This window comes from Castor canadensis, chromosome 5 (genome assembly GCF_047511655.1).
Source record: "Castor canadensis chromosome 5, mCasCan1.hap1v2, whole genome shotgun sequence".
Lineage (NCBI taxonomy): Eukaryota > Metazoa > Chordata > Mammalia > Rodentia > Castoridae > Castor > Castor canadensis.
The window spans coordinates 57,427,150-57,448,113 of record NC_133390.1 but is presented as its reverse complement, the minus strand read 5'-3'; the positions used below and the strand labels follow the sequence as shown (position 1 = coordinate 57,448,113).

Below are 20,964 nucleotides of genomic sequence, written 5' to 3'. Positions count from 1 at the left end.
CTATGATCAGGTCACTAACTGGGCATTTGAGAGGTGTTAGAACAGTGCTTAGGAAACTCTATTTTGCCAAAATATCTGGAATGCTTGCTGAAATATAGGTGTCTGGGGACCATCCCAAAGTTTCTGATTCTGTAGGTTTGAGATGGAGCCTAGGAATTTACATTTCTAATAAATTCCAAGGGGAGACCAATGATGCTGGTTTGGTGACTGCAGTTGGTCTGGGGGAGGATGGACTTGAGTTTTTTTAGTTTTGCAGGTAATTGGAAATTGAGAAAAACCTGCTCTGAGTTTTCCCTAGGGAACTCCTCTGTTGAGAGGGCTTATCAGAGAAGGATTACAGTTCTCAAGAGAATTCTCATCTAATGTGTTCTCTCTCTCCCTCGGTCCCTCTGTGTATATGTATATTTGTGTAATTTTTAAAAATTCTTGACACATCTCATCATAACCCAGGATTACCAGAGGAACAGGAAAGCTCTTGCTCCCTCCACAGTCTCTTACCTGAGCTACCTGGCTTTATACCACACCTCTTAGGTACTAGAGCTTCCCTTCATGAAGAGTCAGACTCAACAATAACAATACAATATAAGGTGGCTGAGATATGTCACTTTTGGTTTCCTCTCTCTGTCAAAGGCCTGTGTTCATGAGAGACTAGCCAGAACGGTCATGTGCTTCAGTTAATAGAGAGACCCTCTATTAATCTATCCTTTCTGGGTGATGTTTTGGCTGCTGGCAGACAGTGACCTGTCTTAAGCTTTAAGTTCCTGTCCCAGTATTGAGTAGTGGCTGATATAATGGCAGGCACTGGTGTTGACAGCTGAGCACATCTACTGAAGTGCAGAGTCTGTGTCTGAGAGTACCTATAGGTAGAACTGGCAAGGCCCTAACAAGCAAAGCTACCATGTAAAGTTACACAGACTGTTCAATGCACAAGACTCCAAGAAGCCCCATCCTCACCAATTGTTAAAACAGTTTTCTGGTAGATGGCAAAAAAATATGTTGAAGAAGGGATGCCTTTTTCTAATTCTAACAGAGGTCTTCTCTGGGCTAGGAGTGACCCTGCCATCAAGTCAGCAAAAGCTAACTGGTCCCAGTTAGCCTTCAAGAAGAGTCTATTGTGCCTGATATCATGGGTCTGAAACTGAGCTATGTTCTTTCCTTTCTCTCCAGAACAAATTTCTAATCTCATGAACCAGGTTAAAGAAGCAACCAAGAACTTAACAGAAATGGAAAAAGTCAAGAAACTGATTGAGCAAGAGAAGACTGAAGCCCAAGCAACCCTGGAAGAAACAGAGGTCTGATCACCAGGGAGGAGAGAAGGTTTTCCTCATCAGGCAATGCAGATGATCTGTACTCCAGTATTAACAGCTCAAGCACACCATGACACTTACTCAAGTGATTACTGCATGGGGGCACCGTGCCCAATGCTCAGTGTAATAACCCTAGGAAACTTTTACCTCATTTTACGAAGGAGGAGATTGAGGCCAAGAGAACAGGATAGTCACTAGTGCATGAAAATTTCCTGCTGGTATTGAAAACAGAAACCAGGACTATACTGTTCACTAGTTTATCTCCAGTGCCTAGACAGTTACTACTCAAAATGTGAACAAATACGTAAATAATGCCTAGGATCTTGTCAGAAACTCAGAATCTCAGCCCTGTCCCAAGTTTGGTTGAATCAGAATTTGCATTTTTAACTGACTTCCTGTGGATATTAGCATTGGAGAAGCACTGGCCTGGAACATTGCCGCCCTATAGGATGGCTTCAACAAATATTTGTCCAAAGTTGAAAGAACATATACCCATATAGATACTATTTAATCAGTATGTAAAAAACACTCTTCTCTCCCCCACAAAAAAACATTTGGAGAAGTGTGATTCCAAGTAATGTTCTCAGACATCTGTCTCTGAAAGCTCATCTAAGTGCACATTATTTGACAAGAGTGTTTTCAGTGTTATAAATTCAAAGTCTCTGGCTTTATCCTTGTGTGTCCTTTGACTTTACGCCAGAGAAGAGCATGAACTAAAAAGGAATTTATCCCGTCATAATCGTTAGGTGGTTAACAAGCTCTGCAGATGCTGTCCCTGAGCTGTTTGCTGTCTTCCTATTAGCTAAGATTAAAAAAGAGAATCTTCACAGATTAAAAAAAAAAGAATCTTCACAAATAAAATAAATACACAATAAACACATAAATACCATGCATTTAAAATATTTGGTATTGATCACTTTTATATTGGTCATACACTGGAAATCACCCTATTTTCTAAATCAAAAATCAAGGAATACTTTGAAAAGATTCTCTTAGAAAAAACTATTTTCAAAGAACTTTAGACAAGCTAATTCACAAAATATTAAGTTTTTTCTACAAGTTGGCCTACCATGTCTGTAAAATAAAGCCAACCTTGTCATGGTCAAGACCCACTGCTTTCTAGAGCTACCTCAAATGGGGGAAAAGGATGACAAAATATATACTAAATTTCCCCCAAATACAAATTTACAAGAAAGGAAACAAATTCACCCACTGTTGGAAAAAAAAAAAAAAAACAAGCTCTGCAGAATTCTTCTACTGATCTGTGTTTACTTGACTCAACCACTGAATAACCACCTGGACACATTGACATTTAGCCTCTATCTGCACACTCACCCATAGAGAAAATGATTTTTGAAAATTCTGGCAGTCAGTTTTAGTCAGGGGCCTTTGGAAAGTGTGGTAGTAGAAAACTAGACCCCAAGGGCTGCTGTGTTAGTTACATCACCAATACACTTCTGTAAAAAACCACCAGCAAGGCAGAAGATATGTGCACATTACTCTATGCAGATTTCAAATGGACAGCTTTTGTTCTTTTCTGCATAAGTATCTCCTAAGAGCTTCTACATTTTATGTAGAATCGCTTCAATTTGGCAGTGGCATACACCTGCAAGACTGGTTATTGTACAGTTGGAAAACTTTGTTTCATTTACTTGTCATTGGCTTTCTAGGCATGCTGCCTGGGGACTTTTGAAGTCACCAGTTAACTAAAAGAACTTTTACAGTATGGATCTGAATATAATTACAATGAAAATAATTAATAGGGGCAATTTTAGTCCTGAATCACATATTGACAACTTTGTATTTTAAATGAACCAGCATAAATGTTAAAGGTGAGCGTGACATTAGGCTGCAGCACTCATACCACTTAGTAGCAATAGATGGCCATGTACTGTATTAGTCATGTATTTCTCAAGTTGTATCTCAGCCCCATCATAAATTTGGACATGTATTTGTAAATTTCTTATTTTCTGGGTGATCCATTATAAAAAACTTTATCATATTTTTAAAACTAAACTCAAATTATCCCAGGTCACCATCTCTAGAGATTCATTTTTTTCAGGGCCTTTCTAGAGGGTTAGAGGTGAAAATTGCCCCCTGAAGAAATATGAACATTGCTTTTGAAGAAATTGCTCTCCAAGATTTGCTTTTGGCTTATATTGAAGTTAGCATTAAGAGAAGAGCAAAGGAGGCATTACGATTTTCAACATTTTTAAATTTTATCATATTTACATGTGTATACATTATGTGGGTCACCTTCTCTCACCCATAGCCCCCAGCACCACCTACCCCCACAAACACCCCCCAGTGCCACCCACTCCCCCAGCGCCACTTCCCCTCACCCACATCCCCTGCCAGCACCATCTCCGAGCAGAACGTGTTCTACCCTCTTGTTCTTCGATTTTATTGAAGAAAAAAAATAAGATAAAAAGAAAAACCATAGCATTTTTGCTAGTTTGAGGTGAAGATAACTATACAGGGAGATTCCTTATGTTGTTTCCATGCACATGTGTATTGCAACCCAAATTGGTTCATCTCTACCAGACCTCTTCACTACTTTCTAGTGCCTTCCCATAGTGACCTCTGCCAGTTTAAGATGCCTATATTCACTCCTATACAGTGAGCACATCAAGCACATTCAAGTTTTTGGTTTCCTTCCTATTCCTTATTCCTCCCTTGCATGGATTCCCGATAGTCTGTCTAATAATATTGGACCCGTGTTCAATAATATTATTGTTTTAGGTCTGTAATCTGCATATGAGGGAGAACATGTGATTTTGGCCTTATAAGGCTAATGTCACTTAAGATGATGTTCTCCAGTTCCATTTCCACTTTCTGCAAATGACAAAATTTCATTCCTCTTTGTGGCTGAATAAAATTCCATTGTGTATAAATACCACATTTTCTTAATCCATTTGTCAGTAGTGGGCCATCTTGGGTGTTTCCATAGCTTGGCTATTGTGAATAGTGCTACAATAAACATGGGTGTGCAGGTGCCTTTATAGTAACCTGAGTCATATTCTTTCGGGTATATCCCTAGGAGTGGTATTTCTGGATCATACAGCAGATCTGTTTTTAGGTTTTTTTAAGAAGTCTCCATATTGTTTTCCATAGTGATTATACTATCTTGTATTCCCACCAGCAGTGTTTGAGGGTTCCTTTTCCCACATACTTGCCAACATTTGTTGTTGGTGGTGTTCTTGATGGTTGCAATTCTAACAAGAGTGAGGTGGAATCTTAGTGTGGTTTTGATTTGCATTTCCTTTATAGCCAGGGATGATGAACAGTTTTTCATGTGTTTTGTTTTTTGGCAATTTGGACTTCTTCCTTTGAAAAAAGTTCTGTTTTGTTCAGTTGCCCACTTCTTTATTAGTTCATTTATTTTGGGGGAGTTTTGTTTTTTGAGCTCTCTGTACATTCTTGTTATCAGTCCCTTCCTTGTATAGCTAGCAAAGATTTTCTCCCATTCTGTGGGTAGTCTCTTCAATTTAGAGACCATTTCTTGTTGTGTAGAAGCTTTTTAATTTCATGTAGTCCATTTGTCAATCCTTTCTTTTAGTTGTTGAGCCTCTTAAGTTCTACTGAGGAAGTCCTTGCCTGTGCCTTTTGCTTCCAGTGTATTCTCTGCTCTTTCCTGTACTAACCTCAAGGTTTCAGGTCTGATATTAAGGTCCTAAATCAACTTTGAGGTGATACTAGCATAGGGTGATAGTCATGGATCTAGTTTCAGTTTTCTTCAGGCAGATAACCACTATTCTCTGCAACATTTGTTGAAGATGCTGTGTTTCCTCCATTGTATGTTGTTGGCATTGTATGTTTCTCAGCGTCCTCTTCCCTGATTTCCTTTTTGAGGGATTTTCTTGTGAGTGTCACTGGGATTATTAGTGACACTTAGCATTGTTTTGTTGGGGTCAGGAACTGGGCATCCATTTTCTTCATTTCCCACTAGATTCTCCATTGAATTGTTTTTTTGAGGAGTATAGTTTCCTTCTGTTCATCTTCTCTCCATCACTCCAATTGGTGCTGTGCAACTATGTTCTTGTCTAGTTGGTGATTTTAATTGCCTGTTTCCTTTTCCTTCATTTAATTTTTTTAGTTGTTAGCTTGGTTGATGTGCTCTTCCTGTCCCTGGCCTGGAGGTGTAAATTAGCAATATCGAATTCACAGGTTCAGTGCTAGACTAGTTGTTTACTTATTACATATAAAACTGCTTTTATGTATAATAAACTGTTTATAATATCCATAAACAGTGGAGTTGGGGTTGATAATGGTTGTTTGTTAGTGATAGCATCTTTGGTAATTGGTAAATTTGGTAATTGTCACTAAAAATGGGGGACAAAAGGGGTGGGTGGGGGAAGTGGTAATGGGAGCTGCTGGATTTTGTGGCCCTTGTATGTGTTTGAGTATATTTCTGCTGTATAGTGCAGGGTGCTTGTGTTAGAGATTGGAGGGGGCTATACAGCAGGCAGTGAGTGTGTAGAAGGGAGGAGTAGTGTGTTCACAGGTTTGGTGAAGGATAGGAGGGGGAGGCAAAGATAGGAAAAGAGTGGATGAGAAGGGCAGAAAGAGTAGTTGGGAGGGAGAACAATGGATTGTAGCACAAGAAAAGGAGGGAAAGTGAAGGGGGTAAGAATGGGGATAAGAAAATAGTGATAGTAAAGTTAATAATACAGGGGGAAAAACAGGTACAGCAACAACTAAAAGTTCAGTCTGCTTGGTAAAAGTTCTGGACTTATTCCTTTGGTGTCAAATCCTGTTATTCTGGCCTTTGTGGGGCAGGGTGCTGCCCCTGTTGTTGGACAGCTTGTGGTGGAGATGGTTGGAGTGGTTTTCTTTCCACTTTCCTTGGTCTTATGAAACATCTGTTGCAAGTGGGAGCCTTGAAGTGGTCTCTCCAGGTGACTGGCTTGTGAGCAGTATTTGGTTCCTACTGTTCTCAGGGCAGGTTGCAATTGGGACCTGAGGTAAATCACTGCCAGTTTGTGCAAGGTGGTCAGATCCATTGTTGTTTTTGCCAGGAAGCAGCTGTGTTGCCCTATAGTTGCAACTCTGGCTGCTCAGCTCCTCCCCCAGCAAGGTGGGGCAATTCAGTTTTGAATTCAGCACTCAGACCCATGAGACTAACTCAGTGATCCACCATGGCCCTGCTTTTGGGAGGTTGGCTTGTCACCCCACCCCTGCTCTCAGCCTTTGTTACTTTTCATGTCTTTGTTCACTGAGAGTTAAGCAAATTGTCCCACCCCTGTTCTCCTGGGCAGGTTCAGCATTCCACCCCACCCCATTTCAGTGTTAGATTACAATTCATTGATTATGCTTTTCACTTTTGTTTGGGGGAAGGAGTTCAATCTGCCAAGGGGGCTGTGTGGGTTTATGTTCCCGGGAGAGTGAGTAGGGGAGTCGTGAGTGGTGTTTGGTGCTCATCTGTTGGGTCTGCAGGTTTACACAGGTTCTTTGAAACTGACTGGCAGGGAGAAATAGTGTGCTGCTTTTCTCAAGGCAGACACTTCCTGGGACTGGGTTCAGCACAGCTGGACACAGGGAGGCTTTCCACAAGTTAGGGGTCCAGGATGTCACAGAGTTTGATTCTGGTTGATGCTGTGCTTATTGAAAGATAAAAAAGGAGAAACTGCCAGACAGCTTTTTTCCCAGGCAGACACATGCCCTGTTGGCTATGCCATTATTTTTTATTGGAACATTGCTGCTCAATTTTCCTTTCTTTACCTCTGGTGGTGTGTGTTAAGTACTTCTCAGTGCAAGCTATAAAAAGTAAACTTCCCCTATGTTCAGAAATTTCCAGTTAACTAATTAATAGATTGTATCACACTTGTGCCCTTACATCATAAGAATCCTCCAACTGTTTTATTTTGATTTCTTCTTTTATATATATTTTATGTTTGGAACTGTCTTTAAAGATTTCATCAAACTTACCCTTTTAAAATTAAATCACCTTTATGACATCCCTGGCAATAATTCCCTGGCCTGTATTTAAATACTCAGAGACTTAGGGGATCTTCTGTCAAAGCAATCCATTTGTAGTAATATTAGTATTTAAGGTGATAATGGTTTACACTAAGTGTTATGTGTGAAGTAGATCCTAAATTCCTTTATTAGTTCTGCATATGATGGTATTTGGGTTTTATAGTGTTATTTGCTCTCTGAATGCATTAAACTTATCTTCTGACCCTCTTGGATGTCCATATTTAAATAAAATATTTCAGGTAGGAGTTATTACCTTCCATCTTCTAGCTTTGATAATTTTTTTGTTGATTCACCCCAAAGATAGAATATATTAGAAAAATTCAAGACCAAGAAATGTAAGCATTTAAATATATTCACAGACAGATTAAAATGTTGTATTAAAAATACTTTGGAATTCTAGTTCTTGAGATACTGCTGAAAGACCTAAGGATGTCAAAGCTATAAATGAAGTGACAAATGAAAATAGTCACTTGTCTTTCATCCTGTTCCAATTTTAAAGACATGATTTAAAACTAGATCTCCCCCAGTAACTCTGAAGAGAGCTACATTAGTGACATACATTTTGAGAAAAAATAAAACTTTTGTACAAAAAGGCATTTTATCTAATGCTTTTTATTTTTTTTATCCCAGGGAGTTCTAGAACGGAATGAAAGCAAAATTCTTCATTTCCAGCATGAACTATTGGAATCAAAAGCAGAATTTGAACAAAAGCTTTCAGAGAAAGAAGAAGAAATTGAAAAAATTAGGTATTTAAGACTATTTGGATGAGAAGAGTTACATATTTCAGAATCCTTATGGGAACAGAACACATTGTGTTTGACCGATGTTGTGACTTCTGTGGGAGCATTACCAAAGAAATGAGTTCTAAATCTATACTAGAATTTTCTATTATGTGTGCCACTATACACAATAACTGCTAATTTTTGTGGATTTCTTATATTCAAGCACCTTTTGCTTTCATATGAGACTTGGGATAACACACATACACACACACACACACACACACACACACACACACACACACACACACAGGACTGAGTATAATGTCAGGTCTCCTGTAAAAAGTCCCTCTCTTGGACTCTGAAGAAATTGACTGAAAATGCTGAACCATGGATAAAAAGACTAAAACTTGGTTGTGTACATTAAAGTTAATGTTCAATCAGGGAGTGTTCATATGCTCCTGGCTGTTTGGAGAGGCAGATCTAAAAGCTAAGTGAATCTCTGTTGAAACAGCTGAGATAGTATTAGTAGTCAGAAAACTGAATTAGACAGGACTCACAGGTGCTGGATTTTTCCTTAACTTTATCAGAATAAGCTGATAACTTTAGACATTCTATTCCTTAACTTCTCAAGGAAGCAGAAGAATAAAAGCCATTCTACATCTCACAGAAGGTGTTGAGAAAGATGTGGTAAAGTGCTTCATACTCTACAAATCAAAGGCACAATTGTACATACATGGAATTCATGATGATTATAATATCCATCTGATTAATTCCTTTAAGTCAAAACCATATGTCAGAAAAGCTACAGTCTGCATATTTGGATCAAGGAAAATACCATGTTTCTCTAACATACATGAGCAATATTGCAAAAGAAAAAAGAGCCTATTGAACTATTGATTTGAAATCATGAGATTTTCAGTTTTTTCAAAATTTGGCTTCTTCTCTGTTACTATTTCCAAAAGGAGGAATATATTGCTATATTGTCCTTGGTCATCAGTGCTTTATTTTTCATTAAAAAGTGTACTTGAGGGATTTTTCATTTTGAAAATTTCTTGATTTTTCATGAAATGTGTTGATTGTGTAACAAGCATTCTCCCCCTGTGTCATTTCATACTTCTTAAACCATAGCACTTTTTACTGGTCTTCAGGCACTCATGAAGTTACGTAAAGAATATTTGAAACAGTCACCTTGCTGCAGTAGAATAATGTATTTCAGTACAGAGGATTTCTACACCAAGCCAATCATGCGTTGGTGTTCCTAGAAATTTGGCTGTGGAAAAATGAGTTTCTCCAGTGAAAGACAGTTGTGTTTTAAAGCATTTAGTGATGTTAAATATGAATGTCTCTATGTTAATTGGCAAGAGTTGTCATAACAAAAAATCTTATAAACTGGGTGCTAATACAACACAAATTAATTTCCTCACAGTTCTGTGGCTTGTAAATCTAAGATGAAGGAGGAGACTGGTTTGGTTTCTCCTGAGGCCTCTGTCCTTGCCTTATGGCCAAGATGTTTGCCTTCTCAATGTGTTCCCAACATTATCTTTCCTCTGTGTGCACACGTCCCTAGTGTCTTCCTCTTCTATGAGTATACCAGTGCTATTGGATTAAAGCCCTACCCTAACAGCCTTATTTTATCTGAACTAACTTTTTAAAGGACCTTGTATGGATCTTTAAATGCCCTGCCTCCAAATACAATTCACATTGAGGTACTGGGATTTGGGACTTGAGTATATGAATTTGGGGGGATATGCAGTTCAGCCTGTAACAGTTCCAGTTAACTTTATGTACTTCCAGGCCTGTAGGATTATGATCTGGAGCTGAACAAAATTCCAGTGCCTAAGTATAGGCATGAAAATTAAACCTTAGCTTGTGGGGGTTAGGGAGATGTGTTTGGGCTCCCTGGGTTATGGAACCAGAAAGACTTATTTCTTATACATTTCATTAATTGCTTTGGAGGCCCCTCTCCACATAAGAAAAAAGTGGTCATAAAAAGTCAATCCCTACCTGTGACCCAAGTGCAAACTCTGACCATACTCCTACTCACCTGTAGGATGTATACCTTTCAAATCAGCCTCAGATATTAGGATGCAGGTTCTATGACAATTTGATGTGGAATCTCATTCTGACCTAAGACAAATACACTTTAACTATTTGTTCTGACTCTTTGAGGAACACTATACAGATAGGAGAACTTCTCTGTTTTCCCTTCTATCTTTTCTGTCCAGCACCAGGGCCCTGTTTAATGGGATGAGCTTAATAGGGCATGTGTTAGTGATAGCAGCTAAACTGTCCTGATGAACAACACCAAATCTTCACGAGTTTAAGCAGTAGAAATTAATTTTTGCTCAAGTCAGAGTCCAAAGTGGGGTAAGATGGAAAGTCAATCTCTATTCAAAGTAATTCTGGAAACCAAGTGCTTTCAACTTTGTGATGCTACCAATTATGGAAAGAAATGGCAGACTCACATAAGTAAAAATTTGTATAGATGAAGCTTTTAACAGTATGCCTCCTACTGTCCCCATCCATCAACTAAAATTCAGTTCCATGGTCTCAAAATATCTTCAAGAGTGTAGAGTATTCAAATTTTCCATGAGTTCCACAAAATTCTCATTGCCTTTCTGAACACACAGCTATTATCTGAGATTCTGTCACTTTGCAAATGTGGTTTTTTGCAGGGCTTTTGTTTTTATGAAGAAACACTAAAATAATTCAATATCATGTAGCATGTAGTTTTCTCAGTCAATTTCATGTCTCTCAAACTCATAGAGAGAGATAAGCATGCTATTGTAGGAAACTCACTATCCATAGACCCTTAGAACAATATTGCTGGATTGCAAGAGTTGTTTCAACCCCAATCTCACTAGCTGTTTATTGTGCTGTTGAGACATTTTTATTTTATAATTAGAAGTAGATTAAATAAATATTATGGCTGCCTAAAAGGAAATTCAACCTTAATCTTTAGTCACTTTAGGAAATCTAGGGGGTTCCCCTAGATATTTGAAAGAGTATCTAAGATGAGCCTAACACTGTCCCTCAGGAACCTGGAAAAAATTCTGGTGGTTCCTTGATTCTTTGCAGAATTTGGATGGAAGCCTTACTTAACCTGTTATGATGGGCATAGGCTCACTTAACCTAACACCAAACCTTCTCTGTTTATAAAATATATAAACCTTTTAATCTTATTTTGTTAATTATTAAGTTTTTTAATGTTTTATTTCCACATCCTACTAAACTGTTGCAAACATAGCAAGTAATTTTTCTTAATTTGAATATGTGATGTTTTCCTCCTGAATGTTTTTCTGAAATTAGGAAAAAACAACAATGTGCTATTGACTCCCTGCAATCTAGTCTGGATTCTGAAACTAGGAGCAGAATTGAGGCTACCAGGCTAAAGAATAAGATGGAAGGGGAACTGAAAGAGATGGAGCTCCAGCTTTGCTCTGCCAACCGGCAGCTGTCACAAACCACCAAATCCCTGGGCCAGCTTCAGAGTCAAATGAAGGTATTTCCTACTGTCACATAGGGTAGAGTTGGAAATGCCTCTGCATGACTGTAACCAACTAAGAAACAGATTCTGCTGAGCAGTAAAGGTGAGGACAGCAATCTCATCCTTCAAGACAGTTGGAACATACTTACATTCCAGTAAGTGGAGCTCTGCTTAGACTATGTATGCAAGGTGCACATCTCACATTGAACTCAGAGTAGTACGCATTTCAGACCCATATTTTCTCTTGTAGGACCTTAAAGTGCACCTGGATGACAGCACACGCCTGAACAATGACCTGAAGGAGCAGGTGGCTGTGGCTGAGCAGCGCAATTCTCTTCTTCAGTCTGAACTAGAGGAACTGAGATCCTTGCAAGAACAGGCGGAGCGTGGGCGTAGGCTGGCAGAAAAGGAGCTCCTGGAAGCCACTGAAAGAATTAATCTTTTCTATACCCAGGTAGGAAAGTAAACTCTTATTAGCTGGGTCAATTGATTGAAGGCTGTGGTTCCTACCCTAGGGTCAGACATAGACCATACCTGGATGTTATGTCAAGTCTTGGGTGATATGAGAAACACAGGAAGAGCCTGTGCAGCAGAGCAGTGGTCACTCCTTTCATTATCAAATATATTAAATTCTCAGCTGCTATAACTAAGCACCACACACTGGGTGGCCCTAAACAACAGTTATTTCTTCTCTTATAGTCAAGGATGCTGGACATCCCAAATCAAGGTGTCTACTGGCTATGTTCCCTCTGGAAACTGTAGGATAATCCTTTTCCTTACCTTCTGGTGATATCTGGCAGTCTTTGCTGTTACTTAAGTTGTCAATGCAATGCTCCAATCCCTTGCCTTATTTGGTCTTCTCACTGTGTGTACACATTGTCTTTCTTCTGTGAGTGTCTATCTCTGTACAAATTTCCACTTTTAATATGAACACCAGTCATATTGGATAGGGCCCACAGTAACAAAATCATTTTTACTTCTTTCAAGATCCTATTTCCAAAGAGGATTGTATGCTGAGAAAGAGGTTAGAAGTTTAACCCTTAGAGCACTTTTTGGTGAGATAAAATTAGTAACATTAGGCCTTTTGCTACAAGAATGGACTATGAAGGCATCTGCAGCCAAGAGGGATGCTGGGGAAAGAGGGATAAATATTTCCTCCAGTTCTAGAACCACTTTCCTGTTTCTCCTCCTCTCTTTAAATCCTTATGCTTCCAGTATCCCAGGATTAAAGAAAAATGCTCCTGTCTAGAGCCAGGAATCTCTAACAATTCATAATGGCCACTAACAGATAGAATTTTCAGAACTCTTGTTTCTCATGTAAGGTTATGTAAATGCCATGAAGCAAAATTCATACCTCCTTCACCATTCTCCTGGAATCAGGTGAAGCCGCAGAGGCTAGGGCAAGTACCAGTAGTAAATATATCACACTAAGCATCTTTAGGCACCTACCATAACCTGGGTAGGTAAGCCTGGTGTAGATACACACTGTCTCCAATGCCCTCAAACAGTGAAGACCTAAGTGGCACTTATAGCACGCTGCTGTGAGTATAACGACAGAGGAAGCACACCCTCCCTAAGGATCTTAGACTAGGCAGAATCATACTGTTCTTGATCGGAGTTGTGAAAGACACAGAAGATGTCAGCCAGAGGGAAAGAAGTGTCAGGGGTGGCGAAGGGGGAGAGGAAATGGGATTTTAAAGACAATTCACAAACTAGAGCACAGGATGCATAGGAGAGAGCAGAAATGATGCTAAGAGACAGGTAGAGCCAGGTCACCAGGAACGTTGAGTCCCATCGATGGATTTGAATTTTATCTACAGATAATGGGAATTCAGTATAAGAATTTTGAGTAAATGAGAGTGCAGCTATTGGAGCCACATTTTAAAATTTTTAGGTGGTGATTTTTATGAAGAATAGATTAAAGCAACTAAGGACAGACTGTCATACTCAGGGGTGTTGAGAAACATTTGTGCGACCATTTTGGTTGCACAGTGACTGGGAAGTGGCACTGGCATTTAGTGGGCAGAGTCTAGAGAAACTAAAACTCCTTCGAGGTGTCATATCACTAAGAATTGTTGTTTCAAGAATGCAGCTGTGCCCCAACTAAGAAATGCTGCATCAAAGACTACGTAAACCAGAAATGTGCCTGCCAAAAGGTGTTGCAATTAGTTTTGCCCATAGTTTTGGTCCATGTGCATAACACAATCCATTGGGTTCCATTAGCAAAAAAGCAAATAGACAGTAGGTTATGCATAATTCCCAGAAGGCTAACTCACTCCACATATTGTTGGGCTGGGAGTGTAGCTCAAAGGTAGAGCACTTAACTAGCATATATAATGCCTTGGGTTCAAAAGGGGGAAAGTAAATATTTTCTTTCTCCGTGAAGAAAGCTTATCTCAATTTATTGGATTGAAATCTTGTAATGTTGAAAATTAGATGTTTTTTAAAGTCAATTATCTGTTGAGTGAAGTACTTAATAACTACTGGTGACAAATCACTTGATATGCATGTCAAAACTGATAATGCACCAACAATCCCAATGTGATTTTAAAAACCCATTGGACTATGGAGAGAGATTAGGACATCAATAAGAGAAAAAGCAGACTTGGAAAGGAAGAGAGGATTTTGAGGGAGGGAAATGAAAATTATGCAGTGGTGACTTGGTCTGTATGGTAGAGTATCTGAAACTTAAAATGTATAAATGCTAGATACTCATAGTTCATGCCTGCAATTCTAGCTACTCAGGAGACAGAAATCAGAGGATTGTGGTTTGAGGCCAGCCAGGGCAAATAGTTCATGAGACCCTATCTTGAAAATACCTGACACACAAAAAAAGGGCTGATGGAATGCCTCAAGTGATAGAGAGAGTGCGTAACAAGCAGTATCCACCCCAGTTCTGCCAGGAGAAAAAAATAAAGTATTGTATATAAATGTCACTAACATAAAAGTGCAATCCTCAGGTCTTACCACAGACCTACTGAATCAGAGTTTCTGCAGAGGTATCCAATGATCAAACATGTCATGGGTGCTGGTCCTGGCCTATGTGACATTATACCTCTCCCAATGACATCACAAGCATATGAAGCAAACTTTTCTTTGACTGAAGACATGTATTCACTTCTCAAATCTGAGCTGTGACAACATAGATGACCTGCTGCAAAACACTCCCTAACCTGCTTCCTCCTAAAAAAGTACCACAGAGTTACTCAGTTTGCAAAGGTTTTGAAGATTTTGTAGATTTTAAGTGATTCTATGTATAAACAAATCAATGTTTCTACCTGTCACTTCCATTACAAAGAAAGAGTTCCTATGGAGTTATATGCAGTGAGCATCCAGGAAACACTCCAGGTAAACACAATTACCTCCCCCATGTCACCCAAGGTGATGGAAACCCTGGGGTGCACAAGCCCTGACTCCACAGATGGGGGGCAGTCTTGATGATGCTTACTGCCATGGAAGAGGCAGGCAGAGCCTGTGAGGCTGGAATGTCTTTCTTTCTTCCTCCAACACTTAATCCTGCCCCTGAAAGAGGCCCTAGTTAGAGGAAAGTGAAGGGATAATATGAAAGAAAGGAGAAATAAAAGGTAGAATGCTGTGCCTTTTATATATGCTCCCTGTGCTAAGGTTTCACACCCTCAGAAAAGCTGTGCTTCAAACACAGAGCAGATGCAGCAAAGGGAGCTTTGGCCTCCAGTGTCACAACTCAGGAAAGAAAGAATTAGGGCAGCTCCAGCAATAGAACACAAAGCATCCTCCATTTAATGGGGTCCTAAGGCAGGGGGTGAGGCTTTCCTGAACTACTTTGCCCACCTCCTCCTCACTGTAGAGTAAGCAGGAAGGCAAATGGACAAAGACAAAGAATTGTTTTTCTTCCTGGAGCAGCATGCTGGAAAATGTGACTTTTATTCCCCAAGCCCCTTCTCCCTAGATGGATGTAGGTGACTCTGGGACACTTGTTTCTACCATATTAAAAAAGTAGGAAAACATTCCTCAACAAGTTAAAAACTAACCCACATTTGGGCTCTTGGTTACCTGGGACACTTTTCTCCTTTCTGATTCAGGCTGCCATCATCTTCCTCCTGATGCTCTAAAGAGATGAAATCCCTTCCATCCAAAAGCCACCTAGGGTTGGAAGCCTTGCTTAACTATGACTGATTATGATCAAATTGGCTCCTGACTCGAGCTGCCTCTTGCATGTCCTGACAGACCAGCTTGCATTAGCATTGCTGGTTTCAAGATGTCTAACAGCAATGCTACCTTTCCTTAGAACACAAGCCTCCTTAGCCAGAAGAAGAAACTGGAGGTTGATGTTGATCAGATGCAGAGAGAAACTGAAGGAGTGGTGCAGCGGTGTCAAAAGGCAGAAGAGAAGGCCAAGAGGGCAGCCACTGAGGTGGGTGTGTTGACTGCCTGCTTGATCCTGTCTCCTGGAGTTCACTGTAGCAGGAGCCCAGAGGAAGGGCCCATTTGCAGTCCAGAAAGATTCCATTGATTCCCCATGTGAGCCAGCAGGAGGCTGGCTGACCCCTGGGTCTCCCTGTTCTCAGCTTGAACAACTAGGCCAATTAGCTCCTCCCTTCCAACACACCCTAGCAATGAAAGGGGCAGTTGAATTGCAAAAGTAGAATATTGTAGATGTATAAGTTTTTTCCTTAAGTTTAGCCCTTTTACTCTTGTGAACCAATATATCCAGTGTCTAGAAACTTTTCTGTGTTTCCTTGCAAATATCTATGTTCCTCAGACCTATTACAGTTTTATGATGGAAAACTGAAAAGAATGCTTAAGTCTCCTGTGTTTTACACCCCTATTGCTGCTTTAGTAGCAAAAAACGCTGGTAAAGAAGTGTTATAGGATTGGTGGAGCTCTTATTTTCAGATTTAAAATTGTTAATGCCATTAAGCTCCAGGTTGGCTGCCAGCCTCAATGTAACCTTGTGGGACTTGGAAAAAGGCCACCCTCTGGGGACCTCCTGTGGGCAAATGCAGCACTTCTCTCAAAACGTGTGACAAGCAGAAGGTACCTGTGACAGAAAGTTTTTGTGGAGGGAGGCTGGAGGGTGAGGTACATGTGTAAGGACCCAGCATGGCAGGTCCCAGAGCTTACCAGTTGGGACGGGGCTTGATTTCAGTCTCTGCTCTGCTCCTTCAAGGTTATTTTGCTGAGCACATCAAATGTGTAACCACATGCAGCAGCCCTGACCCAATGAAAGCTGATCCCCTTGCTTAAAGGATTGTGAGAACTGGGGAGACAGCCCCTCCAATTAGATTTTAAAATTCAAAAGAGGTGAAGAGCTTGTGTCTATATTTTGCAGAACTAAACAAAACGTCTTGATACTAAATCCTACGTCATTATAGAATACAGCCTTCCCCGGGAATGGAGAGGCTTGCCTGTCACTCAAGCAGATGCTTCTCTCTGATGGAAATGAGATGTGTGAAATCTTGAAGATGTTGCTGATTAAGGGAATAATGACTTGCTTCACATTTATGAAAATCTACATAGGCAGAGAAGATAAAAAAGACCTCCTGTTCCTATTTGTTAAATATCTGTAGTCACCCGTTATGAAGACAGTATGATCTTAATGTTGCCCTTATAAGGTTTTCCTGAAAATGTTGAAAAGTAAATCCACTATCTCTTTCTCCCATGCTCCAATATCAACAGTGTTTCTCTGAGTCCCAACCCCACATAGCAGAGTTCAGATTTGCTGCTGACATTCATTATTTGTCTTCAACATCTATGTAGAAATCTCACACTTACATTCTACAGATGTTTGGCATTTTGGTCCCTTTTTGTTGCTATTGCAAAATATTTGAGTCTGGGTAACTTTATAAAGAGAATAGGTTTCATTTATCTCACATCTCTAGAGGTTTGAGGGCATGGTACCAACCACAGCTTGATTTTGGTGAGGATTTTGTGGTAGATAGCATTACAACAGAGGGAGTACATAGAGAAGAAAGAGATCGCATTGCCTGACAGAAAGTCAGGGAGACCAGGTTCTCAAAATTCCTTCTGACAGCACACCTTATTTGACATATGGAGCTTCCATTAAGTCCAGTCCCTTAAAACTCTTACCTGCTAACATCACCATACTGAGGACCAAGCTCCCAACACATAGGAGAAACACAGAAACCACTTCCAAATTTTAGCCCCCAAGATTTATACTCCTCTGACAATGCAAAATACATTTATTCCATCTCTGATAGTCCCAAGGTTTAATTGTCCCAGGAGTCCAGCCCCATTCCATAGTTTTATCCAAGACTCAAAGCAAACTCTTTCAACCATTAAACCCTGAAAAGGTCAAAAAACAAGTTAAATACTTCCAAGGTACAATGGTGGTACTGGTATAGAATAACCTTTCTTATTCTGTAAGGGAGAACTAGGGATGTAGAAAGAAGTAATCACCTCAAAGCAAAACCAAAACCCAGCAGGGCATATATTAAATTCTAGAGCCCTGGGTCTGGCATCTTATGAACATGGCAGAGTGGGGGGGACCCCGAGAACATCCTTGCCCTGTGGCTTTGGTGGTTTTACACCACATAACTCCTTTCCTATCCTGGTTTTACACATTGCCAGTAACTTCCCTCAGCAAGTGTTGAACACTGTTATTTTCTCTGGCTTTCTGGGGGCCATGCTATGGATCCACTCCCATGGCTCCACCGGCATTTGCCCATCAGTCCTATTTTATATAGGTGCTCTGATCCTGTCGCAAACTTCTGCCTGACCTCCAAGTCTTTGCTTTGAAATCTTGGTGAAAGCTTCCATGAACCCATAACTCTTGTTTCTTGAATGGCTTCTACCAGCACTCCAGCACTATGTAGACATCAAAGTCTGCTGCTGTAGCAGAACTACATCCTCATCACAACAGAGATCCACTGCAGCAAGGAAATTGTTTGCCAGATAAGTTCAGGAAAAGGAATTTGAGGGAGTCCTGAGTAGCAGCTCATGGAGTTTGGGGTTTCATGAAACAATTCTGTCCTTTCAGGCCTCTGAACCTGTGGTGAGAGGAGAGACTCCATAGATTTCTATGAGATACATGAGGCCTTTTTCTCATTGCTTTGCTTATTACTACATGGCTCCCTTTTATCAATACTAATTTCTTAAGCAAGGACTCCTGTCCTCAACATGCTTTTTAGTTCTTTCCCTGGCCAGGATGAAAATTTTACACATGTTCCTGCTATTTTCTTTTGCTCCCAAGTCTCACAGTTAATTTGACTAAAAGTTTTCAATAATATTCATGTAGCAGCCTGAGTATTTTGTTGTGTGGAGATCTTTTGCCAGACAAATTAGTTCATTGTTCTTAAGCTCTGCTTTCCGCAAAGTGTTAGAGCATGGTCACCATGTCTTGGTTCTTTGCCATAGTGTATCAAGGGCACCCCTTCCCCTGTTTTCAACTGAATCCTTATTTCCATCTAAGACTCCTCATTTTCTGAGCTCTCACCAGAATTGCCTTTAATACTCTGCTCACAGCATGATAGGCTTTTTCTAGTCTACTCCTCCAAACTCTTCTTACTTTTGCCTGCCTCCCAGTTCCAAAGCTTTCTCCACATTTTCAGGTACACTTACATTAATGATTCCATGCCTCACTACCAATTTTCTGTCTTAGTCAGAAATTTTGTTGCTGTAACAAAACACTGAAGCTGTGTAACTTTGTAAAGAGGTTTATTTAGTTCACCCTTCTGGCAGTTTTCAGAGGCATGCTGCCAACATCCTCTTGGCTATGATGGGGATCCCATGGCAATGGCATCACAACAGAGCAAATGCATGTGAGAGGAAGAGATCACCTTTTCAGACAGAGATCCAGAAAGACTAGGGTCCCACAATCTTTTCTGAGAGGACATTCCTAATATACCTAAACACCTACCATTAGGCTTCACTTCCCACCATGAACACACTGAGGATAAAGAGCATGACATATGAGACATTAGGGAATAAAATCAAACCATATCCAAACTATAGGCGTTGGTAACAAGATAGATAGAAAAGTATTAGCACTGAGAACATTTGATACTGCCAAATTCTTTGGAGTCTAAATTTGTTTTCAGTAGTGCATTTTGCAGAATTATAGAAGCGAGTTGTGAAAAATATTTTCATAGGCCCCTTCCCACAATTTTTCTGGTGAATCATGTGATATTAGTTATTTTATTCAACAAGAAATGATTGCTGGTACTTAATTAGAAGCCAATGCTTTATTGGTCATTTTTCTTTCCACACAGGTGTTGTGTCATAATGTTTGTATGGTACTTCATTCTTGGTCTGTTTCCGCCACTGCTAACTCCAATCTCTCCTGTGCTGCTGTTTATCTCTATTGCCTCATCTTTCCAAAACTTGAGGGTGGCTGAATTGTGAGGGAGAGCACGGTGGGAAGAGATTAAATATACACAGGCAAAGCATGATATCCAGCCAGACCAGAAACTGAAGGTCATTGGCAGAAATTGAAGATCGATTGACTGCTAGACTACCTTAGTTCCTTTCCTTCTTTTCTAGGCAGCAAACCTAGCAGAAGAATTGAAGAAGGAACAAGATACCAATGCCCACTTGGAGAGGATAAGAAAGAATATGGATCAGACAATTAAAGACTTACAAAAAAGGCTGGATGAAGCTGAACAGACTGCCTTGCTGGGGAGCAGAAAGCAAATTCAGAAACTAGAATCCAGGGTAGGAGTTTGCCTGGGTAATAATGGGGACTTGACAAACCCCAGTTGAACACCATATTATACTAGAATGTCACAGTAGATAATCCTCTTACTCTTTTATCACTTTTACTAATAGCACTTTCAGATCCCTGGGAGAGAATGTCTGATCTCAAAGTATCTATTCATTGTTGCTTGACTTTGGCTAGCAAATAGGATTTTTCTTGGCCTGTATGAAATATGCCTTCCCTCTTTGCTAACTGGGGGTGCATCTCCTCCCACTCCCCACTCCCAACTCTTGCTCTCCATGGGTAGGATAGTCCTCTATACCCATATTCACCCTTGTGGTCTTGATTCTTTACCTTTGTTCTTGTCATTTTCTCTGCTGAAAATGCTGAGAAAAGAGATGCCAGAGAAATACCAAAGAAAGGGCAGAAAAACAAACACTTGATCCAGAAAGACTCAGCATAGATATAGCAACAGCTGACAGAAATCATGTAGAATTTACCTTCATAAAGCTAAAAACACATTAGAAGACTTGTCTTAAAAATAAGATTTTAAAATTATGGAATAATTTCAATAAGAATATAAAGATTAGATGGTTCAAAAAGGCTTTTGAAAAATAATGTATCACTTTTGTACATTTAGGATACATTCATAAAATGGAATACTAATGCACATTTATAATACACCCATTTAATTATGCTAATTAAAAGGATATAAGGAATAATTCAGGAAAAGTAATGTGGAGAGTAAATACCCTTGTGTGCAAGAAAGTTTGTAATGACAAAAAGTCATATTACATTTATTTCTTTATATATATTAAGCCATTCTTGTATTCC

At 39.8% G+C, this 20,964-nt stretch overlaps 1 protein-coding gene across 1 annotated transcript in view; it reads left to right on the top strand.

Moving 5' to 3' along the window:
• Positions 1–20,964, top strand: part of Myh15 (myosin heavy chain 15) — a 144,520-nt gene that overhangs the window by 109,639 nt on the left and 13,917 nt on the right. Inside the window, exons 32-37 of the mRNA XM_074072376.1 lie at positions 1,168–1,292; positions 7,917–8,032; positions 11,318–11,510; positions 11,746–11,949; positions 15,763–15,888; positions 19,977–20,147. Of these exons, the coding sequence (XP_073928477.1) occupies positions 1,168–1,292; positions 7,917–8,032; positions 11,318–11,510; positions 11,746–11,949; positions 15,763–15,888; positions 19,977–20,147 (935 nt within the window). The remainder of the gene's footprint in view (positions 1–1,167; positions 1,293–7,916; positions 8,033–11,317; positions 11,511–11,745; positions 11,950–15,762; positions 15,889–19,976; positions 20,148–20,964) is intronic.